The sequence below is a fragment of the Ischnura elegans genome, chromosome 2, assembly GCF_921293095.1.
Source record: "Ischnura elegans chromosome 2, ioIscEleg1.1, whole genome shotgun sequence".
Lineage (NCBI taxonomy): Eukaryota > Metazoa > Arthropoda > Insecta > Odonata > Coenagrionidae > Ischnura > Ischnura elegans.
The window spans coordinates 20,432,798-20,460,141 of NC_060247.1; the positions used below are offsets into that span (position 1 = coordinate 20,432,798).

The 27,344-nt window shown below is 37.4% G+C and overlaps 1 protein-coding gene across 2 annotated transcripts in view; it reads right to left on the minus strand.

Moving 5' to 3' along the window:
- Positions 1-13,758: 13,758 nt before the first annotated feature.
- The window catches only part of LOC124153454 (lachesin-like), an 810,730-nt gene continuing 797,144 nt past the window's right edge, over positions 13,759-27,344 (minus strand). Inside the window, exons 7-10 of one of the 2 annotated variants that reach the window (XM_046526611.1) lie at positions 26,552-26,726; positions 24,469-24,596; positions 22,954-23,212; positions 13,759-19,109 (exon numbers count right to left, since the gene is read on the minus strand). In XM_046526611.1, coding sequence (XP_046382567.1) covers positions 18,931-19,109; positions 22,954-23,212; positions 24,469-24,596; positions 26,552-26,726 — 741 coding nt within the window. In that variant the 3' untranslated portion in view covers positions 13,759-18,930. Of the gene's footprint in view, positions 19,110-22,953; positions 23,213-24,411; positions 24,597-26,551; positions 26,727-27,344 lie in introns of both variants that reach the window. The other variant, XM_046526610.1, reaches the window with a different exon arrangement.

Here is a 27,344-nt window from a genome sequence, read left to right on the forward strand (position 1 = left end):
TATAATTTTCATTCATGGAGACCTAGATACAGGAAATAAATCACGAAGAGAAAATAATTAACAGTATGTTACACAACAGCAAATCTGATATGTAAGTTTAATTTAAGTAGATTGTATGGTACCAATGAGCGTGAGAAGAATATCGTGAGGAACAATTGTTGATTGTACAGAACCATACTGACGAAAAAAATAACCCTACTTTTTTCCCATATCCCATATATTCCCTTTTTGCCGGCCTCGGTGGCGTCGGGGTAAAGTCCTCGACTGCCAAACCGAAGGTCGCGGGTTCGAGTCCCGCCTGGGTAAGTTACCCTTATCCAGGGCATGGGTGTGTGTGAATGTCCATCATTGTTAATTGTTAATTCCCTATTGTAAAGGCCGTAAATGTGCTGTCTATGGGGTAATATAAATAAATAAATAAATAAATAAAATAAATAAATATCTAATCTATTGGATTACGATGTCAAACCGAAAATTGATGCTGAGAAACAAGTTCCATTAAATAATAATTGGTTTCACTGAGAGAGATGGAGAATGAATAAAATTAAGTTATCAAATGAATGTGTAACCACTGCTAAGAAAAACTGTATCTAACATCAATCTTGAAATACACATTCGAAAATAACCATGACCTAAATGGAAAGTAAATTTTTCAGAGATAGCTTTTAACACTCTTTCTGTAACCGCTCATCATGAATGAATTCAATATCAAAACCTCATATTTATCTTTTCTTTTATTCTATTAGATAAGATGACTCTCCATATATTACACGTAGAGACTAGAGCAACTATTCGGTTACTAAGCCCATTTCAAGAGATTAATTCATAAAATGTACCAAAAACGAAAAAGTAGATTATTAATCACAACTCTAAACTATTAATATGCAATTACACTTGTAGGTAACATGTGTATATCGGTATTAAAGGCTGCATCACAAAAATTATATTATAATATGAATGCCCAGAAGTTAAAGCAAGTTAGGAATCCTTAACTTCTTCATTTCGTCTGTACACCTTCTTTGGAAAGTGAACTGAAAAAAATGCTGCAAAGCTGAAGGGTGGGATATAATACGATGAAAACGCATGCCTCTACTGATGATGCAAAAGTGAGACTCGAATTGCGGAAACCTCTCCTGGGAGGAGTCATTTTACGAGACAGGTACCTTTAAAAGGGGCACGAGTTTGTGATAAAGTAGTTCATGTTACATTTGATGATTTCACTGGTGTCACACTTAGCAAAGAAAGAGATTCCTTAATTGCTGTTCCAGGATAAGTCCCTCAAGATCGAAGGCACTGATTCGTTAAATAATACTGAAAGAGTATAAAAGGAATGAACGTCATTGAAAATGTCTCTTTAGCAGTTTATAAATATTTTTAAGAGTATTAAACCATACCACCAAATTCTTTCAGGTTTTCACATTTTTCAACACAGACACTTCGACTTCAAAGAACTAAAAAAAAACAGGTTTTACTCTTTGGTGTATTGAACGCATATTTTTTCGACTCTTACGATTTCATAACGTTGAGGAGAGTTTTACACAAAATATGAGGAAAGAGCTTCATAAACTACAACAAAATTATGAAAAAATTGCATCATTACTCATAAAAATTTTATTAAACTATTTAAAAAATGTATATTTTAAATAGGCAACTGTTACAATGAATTGTAGATAAACAAACGATGAAGGGAATAAAAATTACTCTATAATTTGCTCCAAAATGATAAAGAATACTAATATATTCGAATGAATAATTTTAAGTACTCTTTATTGTATTCGTGGAACTACTGGGGAAATACCAAAACGTAGATGATTCAGTCTGTTCCCATAGAGAACGGAAATAGTAAGCACCGATCAAATAAGTTAATGAAATAAAATATAAGACAAATGCTTGTAACAAAAGAAATTAAAATTTCTCAGGAAAAATACAAAGAAATATTTTAAGCGATCGTTCTTATTAATCATAAAAAGTAAGATGAATTAGCATAAGTGTATCACAGGAAGTTCTCGAGAGAAAAAAAAATTAAGGATAGAGATTTTCATTGGTAGCATTAGGTGATAAACTATCTTTCCGTATTGTAAAATAACCATATCTGTCCGGAAATCTTCAAGATTATATGATTCATTTCATGATTAAACCCGAAGGAGCGTTATAGAGTAGAGCTCACCCCAGATTAAGCCATAGGAGTGTGAATATTACACATTCAGCGTAGGGGGCCAATTCCTTTCCCTCAGCCTCTTTGCATGAAGAATTTTCTTTGAGGGTGACCAAAACTTCACACGGGATTTGAATTCAGCAACTACGTGCTCTAACCACAGGGCTACACCCTCTGCTAATGGTTAAAATTACGTAATGGTAAAAAAATTTAATCGGTCGTAATATAAATGTATGATAATGCAAAAGATAATACATGGAAGAAAAAATAAAACTCAAGCGCTGAAAGTATTTTGTCAGCAACTACGGAAAAGGAGAGTGATTAAAATCCACGTATACAGGAAAAAATAGACAATTATCTGTGGACTGGAATTTAAAAAAATACACTAGCTAACGGCGCATTCCAGTTTTTACTGAAAAGTACAATATTTTCAGCGTTTAACTAATGAACAGCCACCATTTTAGCTTACTTCTAATGGTCAAAGTTAATTATGAGATATCTTAAGGTCTATAGCTTGCCTCTTCTCTTTTAGATGGACATGATCACTTGGATAAAAACAATTTTATTAATAATTCTACACCAAAAAAATGTAGATGTGCATGAAAAAAGTAAATGGACATGAAGATTTGGATAAAAACCATTTTATTAGTAATTTTACGCCAACAAAAGTGTATCATTAAATTACAACTTTAAACTTCATTCAATCAGCTTGATTGTAGTGGTGTTGTTTCAAGGCTGTCAACGTAAAAAAAGACTAATTTCGTGATTTATATTTTGTGGTATATAAATAAAAAATTACTAATTCAATTTTGTTACCTATAAAAAAAGTTTGCTTATGTTTTCTATACTCAATAAATGAAAAAAATTAGAGAAAATTGAGAATAGTTAAGAAAGTGACGTCTATAGGTGAACTATAATTCTTTAAAATAATAAGAATAAATAAGATTTTTGGAGCAAACATTCACTTCACGACAATCACCTTCTTCACGTTCTTCACTATGCATGTCCTTTCCTCATTCCACTCACAAATTTCCATTTCAAATAACATTAAAAATCCTCCACATATTCCATAGGCACATCTGTGGCCTCAGGGGTGACCTAAAAATCAAGCTCTACCGATGCAAAAACAAGTCAAAAGTTGCAATATATCTTGCTCCGTTGCACATTCGACCAGGGTTTCATTTATTTCGGCGTTCGAGTAATGTCAGCGGAATAAATGAAAACTGTAGCAAAAATTGCACCGACCGTACACGGTCCGACTTCATTTCTCAAGTCGAATTCCTCTTTTTTTAAGCTAAAGTCAAATCATTTATGAATTTTTTTGTGCGACTTCCGTGGTCGCCTCGAAGCAATGTTGGGGAAGAGCCTGTGGCAGGATGCTCACTCACCGCAAGTAACTGAGCGTAGAAGGAAGGAAATGAAACAAGCGTAGCATACTGAGGAGAAAGATCCCCCTTCATTCGGAAATCTTCGCTTTATTTCCCTTGGTGAGCCCCCTGTGCAAGAGTTGTAAACAGCTAAGGACGTGTTTTCGTGTCAAAAAGGGGAAGCTTGGTGGAAAAAAATCCCGACGGCGTTTTAATGAAGCGAAGAGTTCTTTGGGGGTCGTCATGAAATCATCGTTAAGTTTTCCTTCGCATGAGAAGACACATAATGGGTAGCGATGCTCACTTTTCGATCGAAAAAGGCATTGCGACATGCCCAAGGACGATCTACAGCTTAAGTTTATACAAGTAGTCACTATTCTGTTTGCGATGAACACATTTGTTTCTTGTTATCAGTCTGGGAATTATTTGAAAAATATTGAAGGACCTGTGTCAAATACGTAAGGCTTAATAGAGCCACGGAGCTCCCAATGAAAAAGTTTTTTGCTCTCGCTACTATTTCTGTGACATATCTGCATAGGCAAGATTTCCCAGAGACAATTTTACGCATTACTATAAAATTCTTGTAGATTTCATTTGTGATGATATATTCCACCAAATTCAAGTATGTACATTGGAACTATTCTCACGGTATATCACTGTTATTCCAGAGAATTAACATGAATAAAAACTATAGCTAAAAGAGGATATCAAAATATTATGATTTATTTCCTTCAGCAAAGAGCCGGACAAGCCGCTTCCATTATATTCAATAAATCTGCCTGAGGTAGAATAAAATCCTGAATTTTATTGATTAAATTTTCATTTACAATTACACAACGAACATTATTTTTCTTTTCTTTATATAAATATTCATGAGTAGCAGATAAAAAAATAATTTACTTCATTAAAATAATTTTTAAATTAGTCAGAAAGCATGAAATCGAAAATTATAATATCTATAATACGACTAAATACCACATTAGAAATAAAAATTTATGCCGTAGCAAACGATACCAAGCAAGTATGTAAATAAAATAGCTATTACATGAATTGCAATAAAACCAACTGTAATTAATTTTGGATAGCAAATATTAGACCAATATGCCAATTGAAACTTTTTCTTTGGACGTATTTATCGAAAACTAGGGAATTAATAAATATTTTATCGTTTCTCTTTTAGGCGGATTATGCAACAAATTCCGGATAATTTTTTTTTTTTTTAGTATATGGCTATATTCTCAGGATCTAGTTCTCTCAACATCTTCCTCAGAAGTTCTTTGATCTGATGGATTGTTGAGAGAAATATCCATCGAGAGAGTCTAGACCGAGATCAAATTTGCCCCGACGCCAAAAATATTAGCTCTATGGTTAGCTTTCCGGTGAGTGATCGAATACCCAAGATTTGATATCTTGGTGTACGTGCTAAGCGTTTTTACCAGGAATTTTGGTTTTAGTTCATCTGTCAATACTCCTCCATTGCATTGGCTCCGCACGTCTGAGACAGTTCTTGTAAAAAATCATGAGGTGAGCTTGTATTTTCCCTCCTTAAGATTCACTCTAGGGTGGGAACATGGTTGTACCCATGTTATGCCAAGGAAGCCCTCTTTTATTATTGTCGGTGTTTTTACTGTAGTTAGAAGTTATGTGCGCAGAACATTAGCATTGGTCTGCATCGTGAAAATATCCTTGAAGGGGCTAGAGATTCTTCAGACGCAAAAAAACTCAATTAAACTCATGAGAGTAAAAGAACAATAATGAACAACTTATTTTTCAAGACTAAAAAATGAATAAGACGTACAATGTAAAAGTTTTGTGATAAAGACTTATGTTCTAATTAAATTTCAAGGAACGGAATACCCACGGAATTTTTTTCCTCGAGAAACCCTTGATCCCTGACTATCCAAACTGACTGAACATGGAAAGAGAGTAAAAAGAATAATAAATTCCCTAACATCGAGAATGGAGATGAAATAAGAAACTCCTGTTTCCTCAATCTATCCAAGTTACCCAGAGGATATTTAATTATGAATCGGAAAAATAAGATTTCTAGAGCGCATAAAAATACCCTTTGGGGGAAAGGCAACTAAAATGCCCGCTGAAGCGCGAATATTAAAAAGTCCCCTCAAGTTTCATGAGTTCGCCAAAGCGACAGAGAAGATATCTCGGAGCAAATGAGCTGGCACAGAAGGTGGCGCTGTGAAGCCTCTCCGATTAATAACCGCGAGTGAATCCGATGAACTCCACCCACTTGCGACCCATCTGACTCCCCATCCGTGAGAAAGACCTTTGGAAACTGCACTCAGGAAACCTCGACGTGAGTGCGGGTAGGTAATCCTCAACCATGGCACATCCCTCCCTCTACCCACACGACGCTGGGTTCTATAAATTCTCAGAATCAGAGAGGGAGACGATTGCGATATGCGTACATGTGTAGGTGAGTGTGTAACGCTCCCATCACTGCATTGCAAACATTTTCAATTACCAAGCCCCGTTCCCGCACTTCGCCCCCGGCCGAGCGGATTTTCAAGGATCCCCAATCCTACACCTGTTCACTATGCCACGCTTATTTTTTCTCGCTCTCTCGCACGACCTCTTAACCTACTTTTCCCATCAGGTTACCTTCTGTTCTCTACTATTCAGTATGCTCATTCAGTTCTCCTGAGGCAAGAACTCTTCACGCGTCCCCCAACGTAGTGCTATGAAAGCAACTTCAAGGGTGTGTGGCACGGGGTGATCTTTTCACACACCTCGCTGCATGCTCAATTTGAGGGCATTGATGCATTATGCAAATTTACATGCACGTATACGCAGGTTTTATAACTAATCTGTCACACAAGACACTCTTCTTGATATTTCTTTAATCGTTAATTGCTTACCATACCTTTAAACTGTCCGTAATTATGTCAACTCCTTTACCTCAGTACGCATTATTTTTTCATAACCTGTCTGGCAATTCGACGATTCGATATTTTTACGTGCCTTTCCCTGACGACCTATCATTTGATATATCCATATATGATGCCTTCCAGGTATGTATTACGTCGCTATGTATGGTCAACGCAGTATAGATATTTTAAATAGTAAAGACCTGTATAAATATAAGACATTCACTGTGAAACAAAAAGAATTTTGTAAATTTTCACATATAAATTTCAAAGAACATTTGCAATAGCTTTCGGCAAATCATCTACCAAAACTAAACCTCGAGAATGACAAATGACTAGCCTAAAACTACAGGTAAATGATAGCCCGAGGACATTTGCAAGCCTTTTTCGTGCTCTAATGAAAAACCCACGTAGCGTATGGTGTAGAATAGTTTTTGCTTGCTAAAATAAAAAAACTACCTCGTTACTTAACTGTTCTATCAATGCTGTACTCATCGACCTCTTCTAATACTTGGATTTCAAACTCGAGCTTTATGAGTTATTCTTTGAATCCGTAAAGCGCCACCATTGAGGAAAAACACTTAGTAGACTGTTTCAGAGGTACATTGTAGTGAATTGGAATTGTTTGAAAACTTGATCCTAAAAGTGAAATGAAAGAGAGAGCATTAAGAAAAAATTAAGATTCTTTATAAAGCTTTAATCCTAGGCGCTGATTTGGAAGGGAGTCCAAGATCACTCCAAATGACAATTATAATTAAAACCCATTATCATTCTTGATAAACCATTTGCTCTTTTTTACGAGGGACAGCTACGCTATACGTGTGGCCTCTTATGCCCCTGCTCACTTATTTTTAGAACCGTTTTAAATGGAATGTCGTCGCATAACCTATCATGGTATATTTCACATCACATTTGGACTAATTTCCAATTTTTGCTCTCTAATTCTCTACCTGAGTCTAAGTTTTTAATCATTCTTTTCTTTCATGAAGTAAGTGCATAAATTGATGTAAATAATCTTTAAAATTATAGCCATGTTATTTGTTAATAAATATAGGTAGTATGTGCATATACATTACATGCATTGAAACGAGTATTCGTAGATGCATCCAGCTTTGAGCAACCTTACTATTTTAAGCCAGGAAGACGACAGCTAAACGAAGGTAAAAATTCTGATATACTGCGTTAGCCTTTACAATTGATATAACTGATATTGATAAAAATATTCTTTTGAAGCAAGATCCAAACAATATTTTCACTCAATTATCACGCATTTCTTAAAAAATTGAAACTTACTGGGTACCCATGCTCTTTGCAGCTGCAACCACCCGGTTGCTGCGGAAGAGAAAAAAACCGCTCTCATGGGGTTATCCTAAATTAGGTATTAGTTCTCAATATATTTGAATCCAGCCCTCGATTCACATATTATTGCTAGTTAAATCAATCAATACCTACATATTATAGGTATAAGGAAAAATACATATTACAAAGTAGAAGAATTCTATTAAAAATAAAATAATGAAGCAGGCATCAAGCAATTCTACACTCCATTATGTTCACAAACTTTTGACACAAAGATTTGTACAACACGCGCCGTAATTAGAATGAGCTATATGCCAATTTTTACCTACGTAGGTGCACAATAATGTGTCACTCGGCAATCCATAAAACAAATGGCGGGTATTACATTATAAATTCAGATGTTTTCAGATACTGCACACTAGCTTGCAGCAGGTAAAATTCGAGTTGCTTTAAAATGAATTCCTTGCTTAAAATAAAGTTTTATTAACGGTGGCCCTATTTTTTGAGACATTTTTCCGAAGATTTCTAGGTAGTTCATTAAGATTGCTTAATGAACTACCTAGGGATAATTATTGCTTCAGTGGAAGTTCTTTTCGATATCTTCTCCGGCCAGCTCAAGCTTCTAATATTTTTCCCTGCCTCCACCCTTATATATTCACTTTCTCACTCTTCCCTTCTTGATATTCCAACCCCTAACTCACGGCTTCTTCTCAAACGTATCAAAGCGTCTCCTGGAACCCTACTCGGGTCGGTATACCTATCGAACACTCCGAACACCCCAACCCCTCACCCGCCATCCATTCATTTATATAAAGATTACTTCCTCGCCCCCCCCTCATTCTTTTCCAAAACCCAATTCGACTCTCCCCCTTGTCCTTGCTCTTCCCCAACACCTACCCTCAGATACATCTCCCTAGGCTCGGATAAGAAAAAAATAGCAATCTTTATTGTTCCCGGCTGAAAAAAATTCCCAAAAAAAATGGCGCGGGGGATAAAAGATTTATGAAAGCTATCGGCAGACAGGGGAGCCTTATTCCCTCGCCGTTTTTTAATCACGCGATTTTTCACTCCCTTCGTATATTGAAAATGACGGTTAAATATCCGTCCCTGCCGGAGGCCTGAAACAGGATGCTACCCTTAAAGACTGGCCGGAGGGGAGTTGAAGGCTAAATGAGGATGACGGAAGTTGCCGGGGGGCTCTGAGATAATAACTCGAAGAGATCTCACTCAAGGTGTAGGGGATCGACTGTAGATTTGGATAAGAATGTGTGCAATGAATGGGAAGCAATAATTCAGGTGAGGATGAGGTTTTGGAGCTAGGTGACGAGTATGACCGAGATCAGCTTTTTCATTGGTGGATTTTTACTATATTTGTTACGTTTCCCAAATCAAGTGAGTCCTTCGCTAAATAGATTTTTTTCATTCCCAACACTCTCCATCATGCATAAACCGTATATCCACCCATACCTCACGTGGATTATCCCCAATTTTTTATTCCCGAAAGACTATGCTCTACAGAAATAAACACCTTCTAATTCTTAGACTTTGCCTTCAATATATACGCATTTTTTCTTCTTTGACTTTCAAAATTGCTTTCCATATGAAAAATGTATTTAAACTCAGAGGAGCGGTAAAAATGCACACTTTCATGAACAACTACCAGAAAGGGCCATCATGTAAAATCCATTCATTCGTAGCTTAACCATACGAAGCATCCTACAGTCTGTTTATCTTTCAGTATAATTAAACCGTACCAAGTTTAACTGGCTTTTATAAATGCGGACGGTGACTATGTTGTTTTAAGTGTGTAATTCATCGTTAAAATAACTATGCACTTTTTAAAAAATACTGTACTATCCTTTCGAGTATATGTTAAAAAGCAGTATATACTAAAAAACGTTGTTATTGACCAAGTTATTCGTTGAATGGAGTTATTTTCCTTCCACAGATATCGGATCTAACGTTAAGAGGCGAAAGATTCGATAGCCTTATCGTCAATTAAACTATATACGAACTTAAAAATGAAATCAGGAATGATTTATGTACCCTCATAATAAAAATTAGAATCAGCAGGAGGATCGGCAAAGCAGAGGTATATATACTTTGATATTTTCCTGAAGACGGAATCTATTGATTTATTTCTCTCCAAGTATCCAAAGCAGAGGAGCGTTAAGGTTCAATGCCTCTTCTGTCTTAATAATAGTCGTGACGCCAATATTCATGCATCGACTTCAGTTGTACTGGAATTATATTCAAGATTAACCAGAAGTTAACTCAAAGCCATACGCTGGCATACATTGTGAAAATGACAGTATACTAAGGACACAATAAAATACGAACAGTAAAAATAAGGAAAAGTATGAACTTATACAGATAGATGATGTCAACCTTCGAAATGCATCCACCATTATATGGTGAATTTACTAAAGAAAAACTTCTTTTCTCCGCCTCTATTTTGACCTTACAATGATAAATAGCTACAAGTTACCAGTATTATTTCCAGAATATATATCAACCTAACCGTGATACATTATTGCATTATCATTTTTATTGAACTGCTGTGATATCGACAGAAACTGAAAAACTAGTAACGATAGGTCAATTCATGATTTTTAAGCGACAGTTAACCTGCAACTAAAACAAAAACAACTTAGCTAACAATGAGTCCCAAGTCTAGAGGATAGACTCAAGTGCAGACACTTAACGCCAATAATAAAAAACATGAATCTTTGGAATGCAGTTGTGAGATCACGGGTTTTCAATTACAATCAGCGAATTTCTTTTAAAACAATTACTCAAAATATATGGAGTAAATTTCAAAAATGAGGCCATGAAACTATTAAAAAATGACCACCTCTCTATCTTACTCGTAAAAGAGATAAAAATCTGAATAACGAAAAGTCATCACTTTCTGTAATCGATGCATGTTACTTTGACCTAATCATGCGGAATTGACCGCCACATCATTCATGAATGATGCATTAGTTAACGAGGTCATACGCTCAGATAATACTCTATCATTCTATGCCACCTTATGGAATAGGACGAGAGAAGTGACGACCTGGTCATAAAACAGTAATTTACCACAGCAGGCGGCTAACTTCACACCACGAGGGGAAAAGAAATTCAAAAAATAAAAATAGGGTTCAACAGTCACTTAGAAAAGGTACATAAAAGCGTTTTATGCCTTCCAAAAACCTCTCTCATTCCCAGCGACTTATGCAAAGCTCGAACTGTAAAAGAGTCGAGATTGAGAAGAGTGGGGATGAGAAGCAAGGCTATGGAATGGAGGAAGGAGTGTGAGAAGGGCTAAATAAACGGTAAGGCACAAGGTGAGTATCCCACCATCCCTCCCAGGGAACTTTTTGAAACAATGTGACATCTAAAATGCAATCATCTCAGGAACTGCCCAACGCACGTACAAACACTCCACTCAGGGTAGATCGTACAAGGGTCTTGCCCCCAAGGTGTCTCAAGCCCGGATCCACAATGACTGCCGACCCTACTCACCCCGTCGCGAAATTCTCCGGTCCCTCCCCCACACTCCCCGAAACCTTCACCCCAATCCCCTCACCTTTGCCCTCGGTAACATCTCTCCACACCATTCAAGGGAAACCACTGTTCCTTGCCTTAGCAAACCACACCATTCACCATGTCCTCATTTCCTGTCCGCGTGTCCAGCTGAACATATATCTGGTTGCAGGTCAGAACTTAGAAAACGTACAAACAGAGATATCGACTTGGCTGTAATTCAACTTAAGGCTGAATCCAAAAATGTAAGAGGTAGGTTAAAAAATTAGCCAAGCAATAGAAAGTAAATTGAAGGCATATGAAAAGTTTCAAGTCATGGACACTCGTATTTCTCAAACATAAGTTGAAAAAAATGTAAAAATATTCTCTATGAATGAAGAAAAGTTCGTCGATAAAATTTAAGGAATATTAGATAATGCCAGTTCTCGATCTTACCAGACAGCGACAGATAGGCAGGCAGGGTTAAGGTACGTGGTTTCCAATGGAAATGCCGTCATAGGCGTCAACATCTGCGTAACCTCAGGATAAGAATGCTTATCTAAGAAAATGGGTAAATGCAAAGTGTTGTTTTAAAATTGTCTATAAGTTCATGAACAAGAAATGCTGAATTTGTGCTCTCTGAAAAAAATAAATTGGCAAGCCAAAGTTACTAAACTTACTGACATAGGACATACAGACATGTCTCTAAATATGAGCATCTTACTGGATCATCTCGAAAATTTGTAAAAGTTATAGTATTTATAACAGCTTTGACACTAACTTACAACGCAATGAGTTGATAAGGCGAGACATACATTTTTGCGTAGATATATCTTGAGAGGATAATACACAAGATCCCACTAGATACTTTACTTTCGTGAAGACATCTAGCCCACCCATAATGCAAGGTGGAGGCAACTTTTACTCGTCCCATTTCGATGGAAAGGCAGTTGTCAGAAAGTTTTGATTCTTGCTTACGATAACTGGCTTGAAGAAAAAATACAAATTACTCAGTACAAATATATTTTCGCGCTAATTTATGAATGCTTGATGAAAATTGCTCTTTCTGTTCATGGAATTTTTTTTCAAATAAAAAGATACAACGGCCCAAAGTAGGAGTTAAAATATGTTTTCAAGTTTATAAAAGCTTGTAGTTACCCCAAAAAACGTAATACACGACACCTCACAGCCAATGATACGCATTTTAAAAAAAGGTGCTTGCCAAAACGGCCGCTACCTTGAAAGATGGAGCCATTTTCTCCAATTCCGGGGCGTAGAATAAAATTAAATACCCTACTACAGTCGTTACAGATCTATTTTTGCAGAAGTGCAGAAATCTGCACAAAAATTAGATTAAAAAAATAATTTCTCTCAATTCTTCTCCTCAAACAACAAGGGGAAGGAGACGAGGGTGCTACTGGCAAATTGAATAGGTTTGTACGCGCAATAGCTGTATCAAAGTCCACGCTTGATTCATTTAAGTCAACGTTATTTACTGTTCGGTATGATGAGTTGAGTAATCACGATAGGCGAGTGCCGATACTGCTATCCAGCGGTTGAGTTTGCCAACGATGGTAGAATGGGGAACATGATGAGTGTCATGTCATTCCCATCTAAGTCCATGGCTTTACCTCATAATTGAATGAAAACCATTCCAGTCTTTACCCACTGATTAATGCTTTAAAATAATTTTTTTCAAGGTACCAATATTTCGGAAATGGAGTATTCTCTGGCATGCAAATTGGAACCAATGGGTAATTGCTAGATTTTATGTGATTTGTATAGTTTATTTCGCTTTTGTTTTACTTGCTTATATGATAAAGAAATTAATTTCTAGAATAACTGACATAAAAAATTAAATTGTTTGAATACTAAATTAATTCAATTAATTATTAAAACACGGTATTTTTAATCACATAGTAACCATGTTTAGAGTACAAGGGCCTATTACTCACAATTTATTCTCTTGAAGTGCATGTATTGTGATCATTCGGTTCATTTAAATTACTTCTACACTTGGATTGTATAATCTCAGGAAATACTTGGACACACATTAAAATTGCTGCATCTGAATGGATAGTGAGTTTATCATTTGCTAGATCTGGTAAAAAATTCAGCAATGATGTTCATGGAAATCTACAAAATAAAAAATATTCAACTGAAGAATGATCTAACTTTCCACCTTAAATAACAGAACTGATAAATCTTAGTGCAATGAAAAGTGCCAAATATTTTAATATCTACTCGAGAATTTTCAACTAGAATATCCAAAGGCGATATATCAAATATACAATTAACTATCAAAGATTCTAATATGGTGGATATAATATATATTCTATATGGTACATGGTTTGCTTCTCACAAGCCCCGCAGTCCTTAAAAACGCTTGCTAGAGTCAAAAACGGTTTTCGGCTGAATATGACGGAATGACAGAATACAACAAATAACTCAAAATATGAACTACGAAAACAAAAAAAAATAGTTCAGTAAGTACAGAGAATAAAATGACTGGCTGGTAAACATTCATAACAGAAACAAACCCTTTTTTTGTATGAAAATCTTTATTTTTTATAAGTCAGACTAAATATTGATAATATGTACACACACGTGCAACATCAGAAAATTGCAACTTCATGGAAATCCACCCTTTAGCAAGAGTAGAAGTTTTACACTTAATGGATTAAATCTAAGGTTTTCACATTTTTATAAATCTTTGATTCCAAAAGATGATCACTTTCAAAAACAAACAATAAATATTTTATTACAAATATCAAATATCAATAAAGGGTGCCAAGATAAAAAATAACGATCACCGAATATGAATTAGTGAATCATAATCTTTCTTCAAGGATATCCCTCCACTTTGTAGAACTGTTTCTGGCTAGGTACTTCCGAACTCATGGAAAATAATGAATTAACAGATGGATATTTAAGATTTGAACCCCAGTAGTAAAAACACCTTTTGGATAACCTACAGCATCCAAAAAAACGTCACAGCAGAACAATTAGAGTCTAGTGTTGCTGTTACGGTATTTACGATATTGTAATTTGTTCGATAAATTGAAATAAAATATTTTACTGCTCTGAAGACACGTTCAGTTGAAGGCAACTATCTACACACCTTATGCACATATTTGATACACAATACAACGTTGAAATTCTCAGTAAAACATAAAGTCGAAACAATTGCTTCAGCAAATCGTAACTATTTGAATTTCTGAGCTTTGTAAGGACTCTCTACACTAAAGGTTTACTGATGAGATATTAAAAACGACGACGCAACTTACGAAATAATATGTCATTCATAACTGTGGAGGGATAAGCTCGTTTTGATTAAAAATAAAAAGCAACCCCATCTTTGGTTTACGGGGCGACACGAAGAAGTCTTCCACACATAATGGACGCTCTAAACGTGACGTCAAAATGATCACGCCATCAGACAAAATCATACGCCCTTTCCATCTCACGCACATTCATTTATCATTTTTATACATTTTCATCATAATGTTCTGCTATCAATTTTATATGAACATTTAGTAGTTAGAATTTTCATTTTTTTATTTTTTTACGACGATGACAACAACAAAAAACCGAATAAGCAGACATTCTGAAGCGTAAGTATAATCAGGGGCCACTTCGAAGACAAGTGGTTTCTTGGTAAACGGAGCCTTGAAAAATTCCATCCCAAAAACATTCCTTTGACAACTATATTAATCAAACGGTTTATTTTTGCATGACGAATATTTAGTCATAGATTCCTGACCTTCACGAAAGATATTTTGCAACTCTTCGCAAGCAAAACACGCATAGTAACTAAGTAGTACGTCTGCCGGGAAAGAGTTGTTTTCATTTTTAAGTTGTATAAATTTATTAACACTAATCTCACACGCTCCTCAGCCGAGTCAAGTATTAGCAATTTCTACGAGACCCAAAGAACCACAAAGGGCTCTTCATTCATTTTGGCAACCGATTACATATTACTGAGGACGATATAAAGATAGCTAGGATAAGAGAAAATAACGATTATACAATGACACGGGAGGGAAAATACTTGAAAAATTGATTTTGGGTACTATTGGGTCGTCAAGAAATGCTTTTTTTACTTATATTTATCCAAATCGTCTCAAACTTCCATTATAAGTTGTACCTTTTGAATAGAAGATACAGAACCAACTTACTCGGTTGAGCCAAGCAATTCATTCCCGACAGCGTGTGCGGGTCAGAGGAATGAATCTGACCGGCGTGATTGCAATCGTTTGACAAATTGCTCCAGGTTCAGAATTGCCCTTGCCACCGAAATTATTCATAGTGCGAGATGATAACACAGAAAAAATTTTTTCAGTCCATAATTCCTGATTTCTAAAGCCGAAGGATAGTGTGTTCGACGAAACTTAGTCCATTTGTTTTTTTCCCCTTTCAAGGATGATAGGATCAGGAGCACTGAATATTTGGCAGCAAAGACCATTAATCTTAACATCAAGTTTTCCTCGCACAAACAGTTTCTACTGTTAGAGAGCACAAGTTGACCTCACTGAATTAATCATTGTAGACAAACCGTTTGATCCATGTTATTTGTTTCTTAAGTGGAAGTTGTAAACCGTCTCGCATTCACAATTGAAAATGAAACGGGAAAATATTATGATGAGAATAAAAAAAGTCTTTTCGAGTTCTAAAAAGGACGCCAAAGACGATACAAAGCACCGAACACGAATGAGAAAGCCACTCTCACTCACAGCAAAAACTCTTAATGCTTCATTTTTCCTCTCAAAAAATCGTCCATAACAGGCGTTCAAGCATCCCTTCACGCCAGTAAATCCCTCAATGGCAGGAAGCCTCAAGTTGCATTACTTCAAGCTCTAGGGGCGCTCCGAAACGTCAAGATGTTTTGGACAACCACGAAGCACAAACACACACACGGAAGCACTTGACCAGTGCAAGAACTCGGCAATCCGAAGGGCACGAATCAGCATCCAAAATCCATTCACACACTGCCGTTTTGTACGCCATTTGTTTTGCTTGAAGACCCGAGATACCTGTTGCGTTCCGTCATAGCAATGTCACATCATCCCTTCAATTTTTCTTCACTTTCACACTTCCATTCTTAAAAACTTAATCTCCCTTCTTCCAAGGTCCGTCTCTTACTCCTATTCTTCTCCTAATTCTTTCTCGCACATATTGGAATTCAAATGATTCCCTTTTTTTACAATTACATGTATTTAAAAAAGCACTATACTTAATAAATTTTTTATAATCCCATTTTCTTCCTTTTTCGTCTGTCATCTCCTTATAATTTTATGGAGGAGGGATTTTAATTTTTTTACGAAAGGTTGGTTTGTTTCCTTCTAAATTTTCAATCGCCGGTGTGGCTGGGTTTAGGGTCGGACTTTTTTATCAAACGGGTTTTGCATACGGGATTAAGATGCTCAAGGGACCAAGAATAGAGGGAACTTGTTGGAAGGATGGTTTTTTGGGTAAGGGTTTAGATTCTCACGCGAGGCAGAGAGAAATAGAAAGGTAGGGATACATTAGTGGCGGAGCATAGAAAGGTGCACCGAGAGAGTTAGCCAAACGGGTCAGAGGTCACCGGCGTGGTCAAGGAAAAGCGGAGGAAGGGAATAATTTCTTTTTTTGGCATCCCTGATGTACTCAAGTTGACCACGGGCGAGGTGGTGGCTCTCTTCTATAATTGATTGGTCTCGTTCCACGGCCACCGAGTCACCGGCTCAAGAGTGGAGACCCTGAAGAGTCCAGTCCGATACGTCTGCATGGCTAGAGGGTCAGGATGAAGTCATGGGAGGATGGAATGAGGAGGTTTGTCGTCGGGCCAAGCGAGGCAGGAAAGCGAGACGGCAAGGGGAGCTGGAAGCATGAATATTCAATGCTAGGTTTTAGTGGTATACGCGGCTCCGCCGACCGCCCGGGCACGCTCCGTCCGTATCAACTCTCACCGCAACCTAGGGGGGCGCTGGTGTGTTCCCCGGTCCTCTCCCAGAAGAATTAAACTCCACTTCATCAGAGGGGTCGGTGGAAAATTAAGAGATCCCGTCACAGGTAGGTAGGAGCCCACGACGGTTGAATGATACATATAGATATAGATGTGAAAACGGATAGAAGGCTGAGGAGGTAACTCTGCTTAAAAATTTCAACGGGAGAGACCAGCTCCGGTCACTTCAAAAAATTCTCGACCACTTCTGTTTTTGCCGTGTATTATAAAGTGAGCGTCGGTGAGGATTACTCAGGGTTCATCCCGAGGAAGGTAAACTACGTAATTTGTTCGAGTTTTTTTTTCAATTTTCCCCGTTTTAAAAAAGGAGGAAAGTCAATGAAGTATTTTTGAGTGGAGTAAGGTTGGTGCGACTGAAGTCAACCTTTTGAAAATTATTCCAGAAAAGAGAGGATGTTGAATAGATAAAAGTACAGTCATAAGACTGGCGCTCTACTCATGAGCCAATCTGAATTTCTGTGTTACTGAATTCAAACTCCACCTGTGGCTGCAAGCAAAACACAAGGACTGTGACCCGTTGGACCACGATCAACGAAATAGTGAAAAAATATGCGAAACCAATAATAAAATAAGTACCTAAACTTTCCGTAACAATTAATGTAATATTATTGGGCAATAAAAATGAAAAACACGTGCGATTGTGTAAAACTAAAATTTGAAATTAGGGTGTACGTGGAATAGATAATCTTGAGTTTTTGATGCATCTCATTATTTGCCAAGGAGAACGGGGATAACGTGTTCCTATGACAAATTATTGTATCCAGAAGGAACATATTTTTACTCTTTATATAAATTTCACTTTCTAAGGACCGTGAATGATGAGGTTGAACATACGCAAAGCAAACGGAAAATAACGCAGCGGCGAATACATGATACATGAGTTTGATCGATACACAAGTAGTGGGAGGAAGGCGGATGAGCTCTTTTACAGTGAAAATGAAGATGATTAGATCTCATGTAATTTGTACGAAGGGAGTTGATTATCTTAGGAGTAATATTCTGGTAAAATTACATCCTGATTAACAATGATATTGAATGCCTTAAAAACTAACAAAAACTATAAAATAATAATGACTAAAATAATCACGTAAAATGGAAAAACTTAACCTATCAAAAGTAAAAAGAGTACTCCTCAGCTTCATACCTGTCCGAAAGACGGCTTCCGTCGAGGACCGAAACATCCGTGGCACGACTGAATCATCGGTTTCCCGATTGGAACAGTAAAGCAAAATAACCACCCACATGCCCGACTCCGAAAGAGTAAGTGACCAGGAAACGAGAACGAGGAAATTCCGTTGGCATTCAACCATACCGGGCTGCTACGGGGACCCAAAGCGAAAAGGTCAGGGGAAAAGAGGTAGTGGTCGTTTTAGCTAAAGGCAGAAGCGGAGGGCATGGAGGTTCTGGGTTATCTTGGGCGGTCTCGGTGAACCCGGGACGAGGTTGGTCGGTGTGGGGTGCTCTGCCTACTCGGCTGGTTTGCTCCCTTGAGCACGGAGTAGGGGACGATAGGGACTGGTCCACCTCAGCAGCGTGGTCTCTTGGCTCCTCCTCCTGCTCTTTCCACCTTCCTCCTCTCTACTCCCCACTCCTTCCTCTCACTTTAACCCAGCTGACCTCTGCGGCTTGCATCCTCGGTGTTGGTGGTGCACAGCGGCGACGGGGGTTTTTGAAGGGTCGGGAGGCGGAGGATTTGCTCTCTGGAGACGTCTACGATGGCTGCAGCCAGCTGATTGGGGCCAGTGGCTTCAGTGCCTGGGAGACGGCGAGAAGGGAGGCGCAGAAAAGCAGCAGAATGGCCACTGGGAGCGGCTGATGCCTCCAGCCGCGGCCTGCAGCCGCTCGACCGCCGGCCGCCACCAGATCCCAGTCCTCCGAGTCCATCTCCTCTGCAAAATTCGATGGAAATAAACATAGATTATAGGTGAGAAACGACACTTATACCCATCTCTATTGCCTCACGTTCTACGTATTGCTAGTGGAAGCTAATTTTATCGTCTATAAAATGAAAAACTTTGTCGTATTCTACCAATTTATGTTTGGCAAGTACGACTTGTTAAGTGACCTAAAAGTATCGGTTGAATATTGCTAAGGTTCTCATTTCATTCAGTATGACACTTTTAACCTTAGAACCAGGGACCTGGAGCAGCAGTGGAGCGGAGCGAATTTTCATTGTTGCTCCGGGGTGCTCCACTCCGCTCCGGCCGGAGCGGAGCGGAGTAGGTCGGAGCAATGTCGGAGCGGAGCACTCGGGTGGAGGGCATGTCGGAGCTCCTCGGAGCGGAGCGAATTGCTATGATGCTGCTCCGCTCCGGTATTAATTTTGTGTTAATTTTGTTCCATAAATTCTATTGCCACCTGGAAGTGCGTATTTTCCAAATAGAATTAACCCTAATTAATTATTAATAGAAATACCCACAATAAAACTTAATTAAATATAATGAAGGGTTACCCGCACGTGATGGCACAGCGATATTTAATAGCAATTCCCTTCGTGACATTTTTATTTAGAATACATCATTTTATAAAGAAATATCGGATTCTTAGCATAATGATACCCTTGTAAAAGTTGGCTAATATTCATCAATATGTCCATAGCCAAATAAACCATTATAACGAAAATTTAATTGGAAATCAAAATTTAGTGATGCACTACTTTCCGCTATGTTTCAAATTTTAAGCATACGTTTAAGAATACGTAGGCAAAACCTATCAACATGTTATATAATGTCTTCACAGCAATTACGCCAACTGCGATTTTTATCTTTCACGTGTATAATGTAGATTTTTTCCTGGCCGCAACAATAATTCACAATGATTATTATTTATGCGGGTTTTAATGGCATTGGAGAAACATAATAAACTAATAAAATAATTTAATTTTGTGAACATGATTTTTATAGTTGATTATTACATGTTTTACATACTATTCTTAGCTATCAATAAAATTCAGAGATGATAGATGGAATATTTGACAATACTGCCATATACCTGGCCTTAACTAACTGGCCTTGTAGGGTATAAATAGATATTTTATCTTGTTTTTTGTTGATGTTTTTCACACTTATGAGCAAGAAAAAGAGCGTCTTCCGAAGTTATGCGCTCGTGAATCTAAACTTTATTTTATTGTGATCCTCTCTGTTGAGTAAAAAATCAACAACTGATGGTTACCAAGGCCGTTTCATGCCATAATTTTTACGATATTTTCATGAATAAAAGTCGTCTGCAATTATGAAATTATGCTATTATTTTTCTATAGTTATAAACATCAATTTTCCATCATTTTACAATCTAAATATTATATTTAAAATTAATTAAAGATTTATTACAAAGGTATTGAAAATTTGTGTTTCCCTTGTATTTTGCCTTTTTATTACAACTGAATTGCGAATCATCTGTATACAAAAAGTTTAAATACAACTGTTATGCAATTGTATCACAAAAATTGGTACATTTGTAAATGTACAAAAGATATACCATTTGTAAATAAATGCTTGCATTGTTTGGGAAATAAAGACTACATTTCAAAATAGGTGTTATCGCGGAATTCAGTTTAACAGACAGACATAGCTCAGAAGAACCTCTAATTACAAAGCATGTTATTCGGAAAAAAATCATGGGCTTTGGTTAAAATATATATTACTTTTAAATCCAAGTGCTTATGTATTGTAAAATTTCATTTGAAATGCTCTTTCCACCCAACGAAGGGCCACATCCTTAATATTTTAAACGTACTACGTTATGGCATCGTAAAAAAAATGATATCCCAGAATTTTGAAAATATTAGCCTACAGCATTTTTATTTTTTTAATATCGCCCGACAAAGAATTTTATTATGCGATAATAAAATTAATAAATTATTAAAATGGCAACACAAAGCCTGTCAAATTATAAAACAACATAGATAGCGATTATCGACTATCGTATTGTATTAATACTTATGATTATCACTATCATTATTTATTATTCAAAAGTATCTAACGCAAGGTATTTAAGTAGAACACATATTGGACTGCCCAATTTGAAAATTATTTTTTACATAATGAAAAGTAAAGAAAACTTTTTAATTCCGCATAAATATTTAATTTACGACCTAAGTTTCGACATGGCACGTCATCGTCTGGTACAAATGCACAGAAGACAGAGAATAAACAGCCGCACACAATTTTTTTTTTCATCTCTACTTTTCATCGTGTGAAGAAGGTTCCATTAAGTCACGCCTGAAACAAATACCTTTTTTTACATAATACTATTTGTTAATTGAAATGTATTGGTATTAAATAATACCGCAAATCACGTAGAATGTGGATTAATAACTCAACATAAAAATAGCCGCAGGGAATATCCGATGCGTGCCACGGCTGCAGAAGCGTGCATACATCGATTTCCCGCCAAGAAGCGAAGCATTGATGTTTGTGTTCTGCTCCGCTATGCTCCCGCTCATTGTCGGAGCGGAGCAGTTCCATTCCTGCTGGAGTGGAGTTCTCGCAAGAAATGCTCCGCTCCGGAGTGGAGCACCTAGGTCCCATTGTCGTCGCTCCGCTCCGGAGCGGAGCAGTAGGAATTGAACTGCTCCGCTCCGACAATGGAGCCGGAGTATAGCGGAGCGGAGGAGCGCTCCAGGTCCCTGCTTAGAACTAGGTCAATAAGGTGAAGTGAGATATGCCCAATTAGAAATTATAACGTAAATACCTCTATTTACTTCAGTGGATGTCTAACTGGATGTAGATGAACTATATACTTATTGTCCTCATATACCTACCATCAATTAACTATACTTGGAATCAGTTCAAGAAAAGTTTTAAGGTTCATTAAACTGTGCCAACTGTGTTTAAAATTTGCCATTTTCTTTATTAATAACCATGTAAAGTGGGGTAATTATAACTACAATGATGTAAACATCAAAGCTACATAGTGTACTCAAGTTTTGCGAATAGAAATTTTCAAGATAACCTTCGTATTTAAATTTATTAACTATCATTGCCTTAACTTTTATAACAATGGATCATGATTCTGTTAGCAAACAACAGTATTCATGCGTGGGAACTAAAACACTTTACGTATGGTTAAATGTTCATATCATATTTAGAAAATTGGTATATAGCCTTACAAATGATCTTTTGGTCGCGACACTTGTCTATAAAATTTTATTGCATTAAAATAGCACCTTTGAAAATTTTGTTCCTATCAGACACAAATACGGAACAACCTTGAGCACTGCAATAGGTATATTTTCAAAATCAAGGTTGGCTAAAATGTTTCACAAACTAGGGGACTAGGAACATTATAGCCTCATTTTTCAGTATCTTAGAATGTATAATTTCAATAAGAGAGAAAGTAATGGATGGTACGAAATGCTTATTCGCAATCTAATTATCCTTAGTGGATTTGTCAAGGGCTACAGGGTTACGTAATAGTCTGCGTATGCTCTGCATATCAATAAGTTGCATGATCATATAAAATTATAAAGCTAATACGTAGACCCTTTAAACCTGTTAAGCACCAACATATGCAAAAGATTATACACACATATACACACAGATACACCCATACATATTAAGACCAATTTGCTAAATGGTTATCCAAACAAATACCTACCTTACCAGTACTGATAAAAATATTTAAATTAATGACACGACGACTGTTTAATGATGTTTATGTTGTCATTGGAAATTAATGGAGACAATAAGCAGGAAATCATAAATCAACTTTATTTTGACATCCACGACTCACCTGATCCCCTAGTGTAGAACTGGTACAAGTCGGACACTTCGTTCCAGCCGTAGCGGTTCTTGGCTTGGACCAGTGCCTCGTATACGCTCCCAGCCTCCAGGCCGCGAATGTTGAACCACATGGCGTGAGAGAATCCTTCGGGGCCGCCCCCACCGCCGCCGCCGCCGCCTCCAAGACCTCCGCCTCCGACCACCGCCAGCGACTCAGGGTTGAGCTGCACGTCGTGCCATCTGCCGGGTTGCTGGAAAGTTTCGTTCATCTGCAAGCGACGTGCAAACCATGTACAACGGTTGGGACAAATTTCTAATTTCTAAGACACCTCATATCCCGGAACTCTTCTGGCTACCGTTACTGTGATTGGTGTGCCTTTAAGCTCGGACATGATTAGCGTGTCTAAGAACCAGTCAGGATTTAACAGCATGCTTTAAGGTAGAACCACATTTAAATTTTTTGTCATTTTCTCCTCGGATTCTTATTGACGCCACGAATCACGGAGCCACTCTTTATAGAGAATTATGTTATATTTATGAGAGATCGAGGTTTAGTTTTGAAGTATCAACCCTTATTATGGATAAAGTTTCAATAAAAATCAATACTCCAAAAAAATGTCCACCATTAAATTCAAGGAAATAATTTTTTGTGGTAATATCATTTGCAAATTAACATATCGCTAAATACGTGCAAAAACATAGAAATAAAAAACAGAGGTGTATAGCATTTAAGTTATGATTAAATTTTTATAATAAACGGAGCTGAAGCTTTTTTTCCATAAGGCAAGCAACAGAACTAAATAAATTTTAATTATTTACAATTTTTTTGAGATAGGCATATTATTATCAAAAAGTTAACAATTAAATTACCATAGATATGCCTACAAGGCATTTTTATGGAGCATTATGATATCTATAAATAATTAATTAAAAGAAGTTTAATTAAATTTGTTAAATTTTTAGTAATTGTATTAGGGTCTTCGTGGCTTAGGTTCCACTTTAAAGCAGGCACACAAGAAAGAGAATCGACGACGGAATTATTTGCAAAAAGCTTATCATACTTTCCGTTTACTACTCATTCATTTAGAAGCTCATTCTTTCACATATAAATCACGAAAGCAATCAGAAAACTACTGACCAAATCCACGTCACATACACACGCACATACATTCAAAACGGCATACGCTTGTAATGACGGTGCCAAATGTTTCGCTACATATGCAGCCAGGTGGCATTATAATGAAAATAAAGAAAAGGAAAAAATGCGATAGAAACACCAACACATAAACCTTCACTTCAGTTAAAAACAAGAAATCAAACTCCAAAGAAAAAATAAACAGAAACATAACGATAAACGTATATGAATTATGATATAAAAATATATAAATGCTATATAGTGAAAGAAGAACATGCTCTGCTTGCACCAAACGCCATAACTTAAGAAAATTTAGAAAACACAACTAATAACCTTCTTCAAATCACGTAGGAATAATTTTGGCTCTGGTTTCTGATCCTCTTCGTTTACCTGTAGTTTCCTGTAGAGCAGTCGTACTTCCTCGAGAGGGGGGTAACTGTCCACTACCCAAGTTAAGTTGTAGCTATGCCTAGCACGGCTGAAGGGTGCCGAGCGAAACTCCGCCGGACTCGGGCGACCTGAAAACAGAAGAATTAGTTTGATTTTAATTAGACGTCTTACGCATGCATTAGAAGAAATCTCATGAAATATTTTATGTAGATGACAATAGAGACATGTCTGACGCTTTCCCGGCTAACTATTTCAATGATGACCTCTCCAGTTTCACAATAAAGTGACTGACTGTAGTAATACAATGATACTGTTACATCCCGACTTCATTTTTCAATAAATTAAGTTCTCACACTTTTTTTATGCGTATCTATTCTTTCGGTCGATTCCATTTCCGGTCTATGCATCCTCTGACCGTCTTATTCACCTTTTTTGCGTGAGTCTCTGGAACTTTCCTTTATGCCTGTGCGGTGCTGATAGTGGGGAATGCATTTTTGTTAGACGGTGGTGCGTGTGCGAATTTCTGAAAGGAATGCCCTGATGCCCGTACTATGCTGATTTTGCTGAAAGTGGGAATCACTTTTTTGATTGCCGGTGCACTCTTCAGAAGAGAATGGCACACCATTAGAAAGTTCTAGAACGCACGGAGTTGGTCGGATGCCGCGATGCCTTAAAAACTGCACGCATCATTCACTCGAGGTCATTTTCGTCAAGAGTTGTAGTACGCGTGGCGGGCCGGTGAAAGAAAGGTCCGTGGAGAGGAAGCTCTGAGAGTGACCCGGAGACCCCGAGGGAGGAGATCACTCTTGCCCGAGAATCAACAGAATCAAATATAATCTTAGTGGCAAACTCCGTATCTTTCATTTTTCACCTATACTGTCCCTCCGAGAGCACTACCTTCGCAGTTCGTAAACACTCAGTGTCAGTCAAGATCCTCAATTCGAGTCGCCCCTTGTCAAGCTGTCCACGAGAGGACACGTCAAAATAATCTAAGAAAGTTTCTCAGGGGTAGCTGATCAATTAATTATCGAAAACAACAGCGTCATTATATGGAATAGAGCATTTTATGTAGCTACCTTATAACATGATTGAAAGATTGAGTTGATATCTTCGAAACGAATGATTTTAAGTGGTAATTGCTGATATTGATAATAAAAGTAACCGTTGTCAATGAACTACCCCAGATGAAAAGGTTTTAATGAACGCAAAAAATTTTAGTGAGGTTCCTTTACGATCCTATAAAAGACTCACAATCAGTTTGATTATAACATCAGTAGAAAATAAAGAGAAACTATATACCGAGACATTGAATATAATCAGCAAGTAAATCAAATTACGATAATAAATTTTGACGCTTTGCTGGATATGGGTCAGGTTTCTATGAATGTAAATATTTCTTTTAAGGCCGCAAATTAAATGAGGAATTTGACCTACTTAATTTTCATTTCATAGTGCCCTCGTATGATAAAGTTATTTCCATTATGGTTTTTTAATTAAATGAATGCCATTCAGAATTAGCGACTAATATCCGATGTGGCGTCAGAGAGCTACGAAATTAGCATTTAAAATAAATGTAAAGTGCTAATTAAAATAATTCAGTAAACACACCAATAAAAATTTGGTTAAGATTGCTCACATGTGATTTAATGATTTATTTTTCAGCATAAGGTAGGAATTTTTATTTTAAGTACTTTAAGGACCTAGAAATCATGGGTAAAGCAATTCGTTCAGTTAAATAAATTTCTTCGCATCTACAAAACAGATATAACCTTCCGAAATGGATGCGACTGAATTTCGAATTTTCTTAGCCCCAAGACAGAACAGGAAGCAATGAAACATATTACAACCTGTTCCTGGATTTGATATCCAAATCAGGACTTCACCGCAAATTCATGACATGAACATCAAACGAGAGTACCCTTGGAGAGAACGAAACACAGAGAGCAATCATACTACATCTGCCAGATGTGACTGCTACCCGAGCCCTCTTCGAGCAAAAGGCACCAAAATGGCCTCCAGGCAGCGTCAAATACAACGAGGCAAAAACGATTCCAATTTCCTCCTCCCCTTTCCCCCAACTCACCTGACAGTTCCATGTACTTCTTGGCCCTTCCGAGAGCGTTGTCGGCTACGCAGCTGTAGTTGCCGAAATCAGAGGGCGTTACTCTGCGGATGGCCAGCGTGTGCTTGTTTCCTCGGGTCTCCACCCCGCGGCGCTCCGTCGCCTCCACCGCAAAACTGTCTTGGTACCATTTCGTCTGCGGAGAGGGAGAGAGAGAGAATTAGAAATGAGGTGATAGAGAGAGAGGGGGGGAATGTGGAAAGAGGGGTTTCAATTTAGCTCCGGTAAGCGGAGCAACAAATTAGTTCCTATAAGAGATGGAGTTGGGGAAATAAGTGCAATGCCACAGCTTCCGTGCAATGAAACTTGCCTCACCGCAGCCCAGTTGCCGAGCAGGTGGATCTTAACTTCGGCGAAATAGAGTTGGGCGAATGCGTAATTCAATTGTTTAATCTTATGGCCCAAGCTCTCTAATTGTTGTGGGGGTGATAGGTGTAGGAGGCTGAAATGAGAATTCATTCCACAGCTACCTTCAATCTGAGGTCTACATCTAGAACTTTATACGTACAAATGCGTGAAAAGTAATATTCTATTCTATGCGTGAAAAGTACTATTCCTGCCCGATACAAACAGAAATGAGGAGGAATCTAAGCGTTCGCGGATTCCCAAATTCCTGATCAGATAATGACTGCAAGAAACCTAACGTATTCCATTCTAAGAAGCATATGACATAAACAAAAATTGACACACAATATGCATGATTTCCTTTAATAAATTAAAATTAAGAAAAGAGTATTCGTCACATAAAACCAGG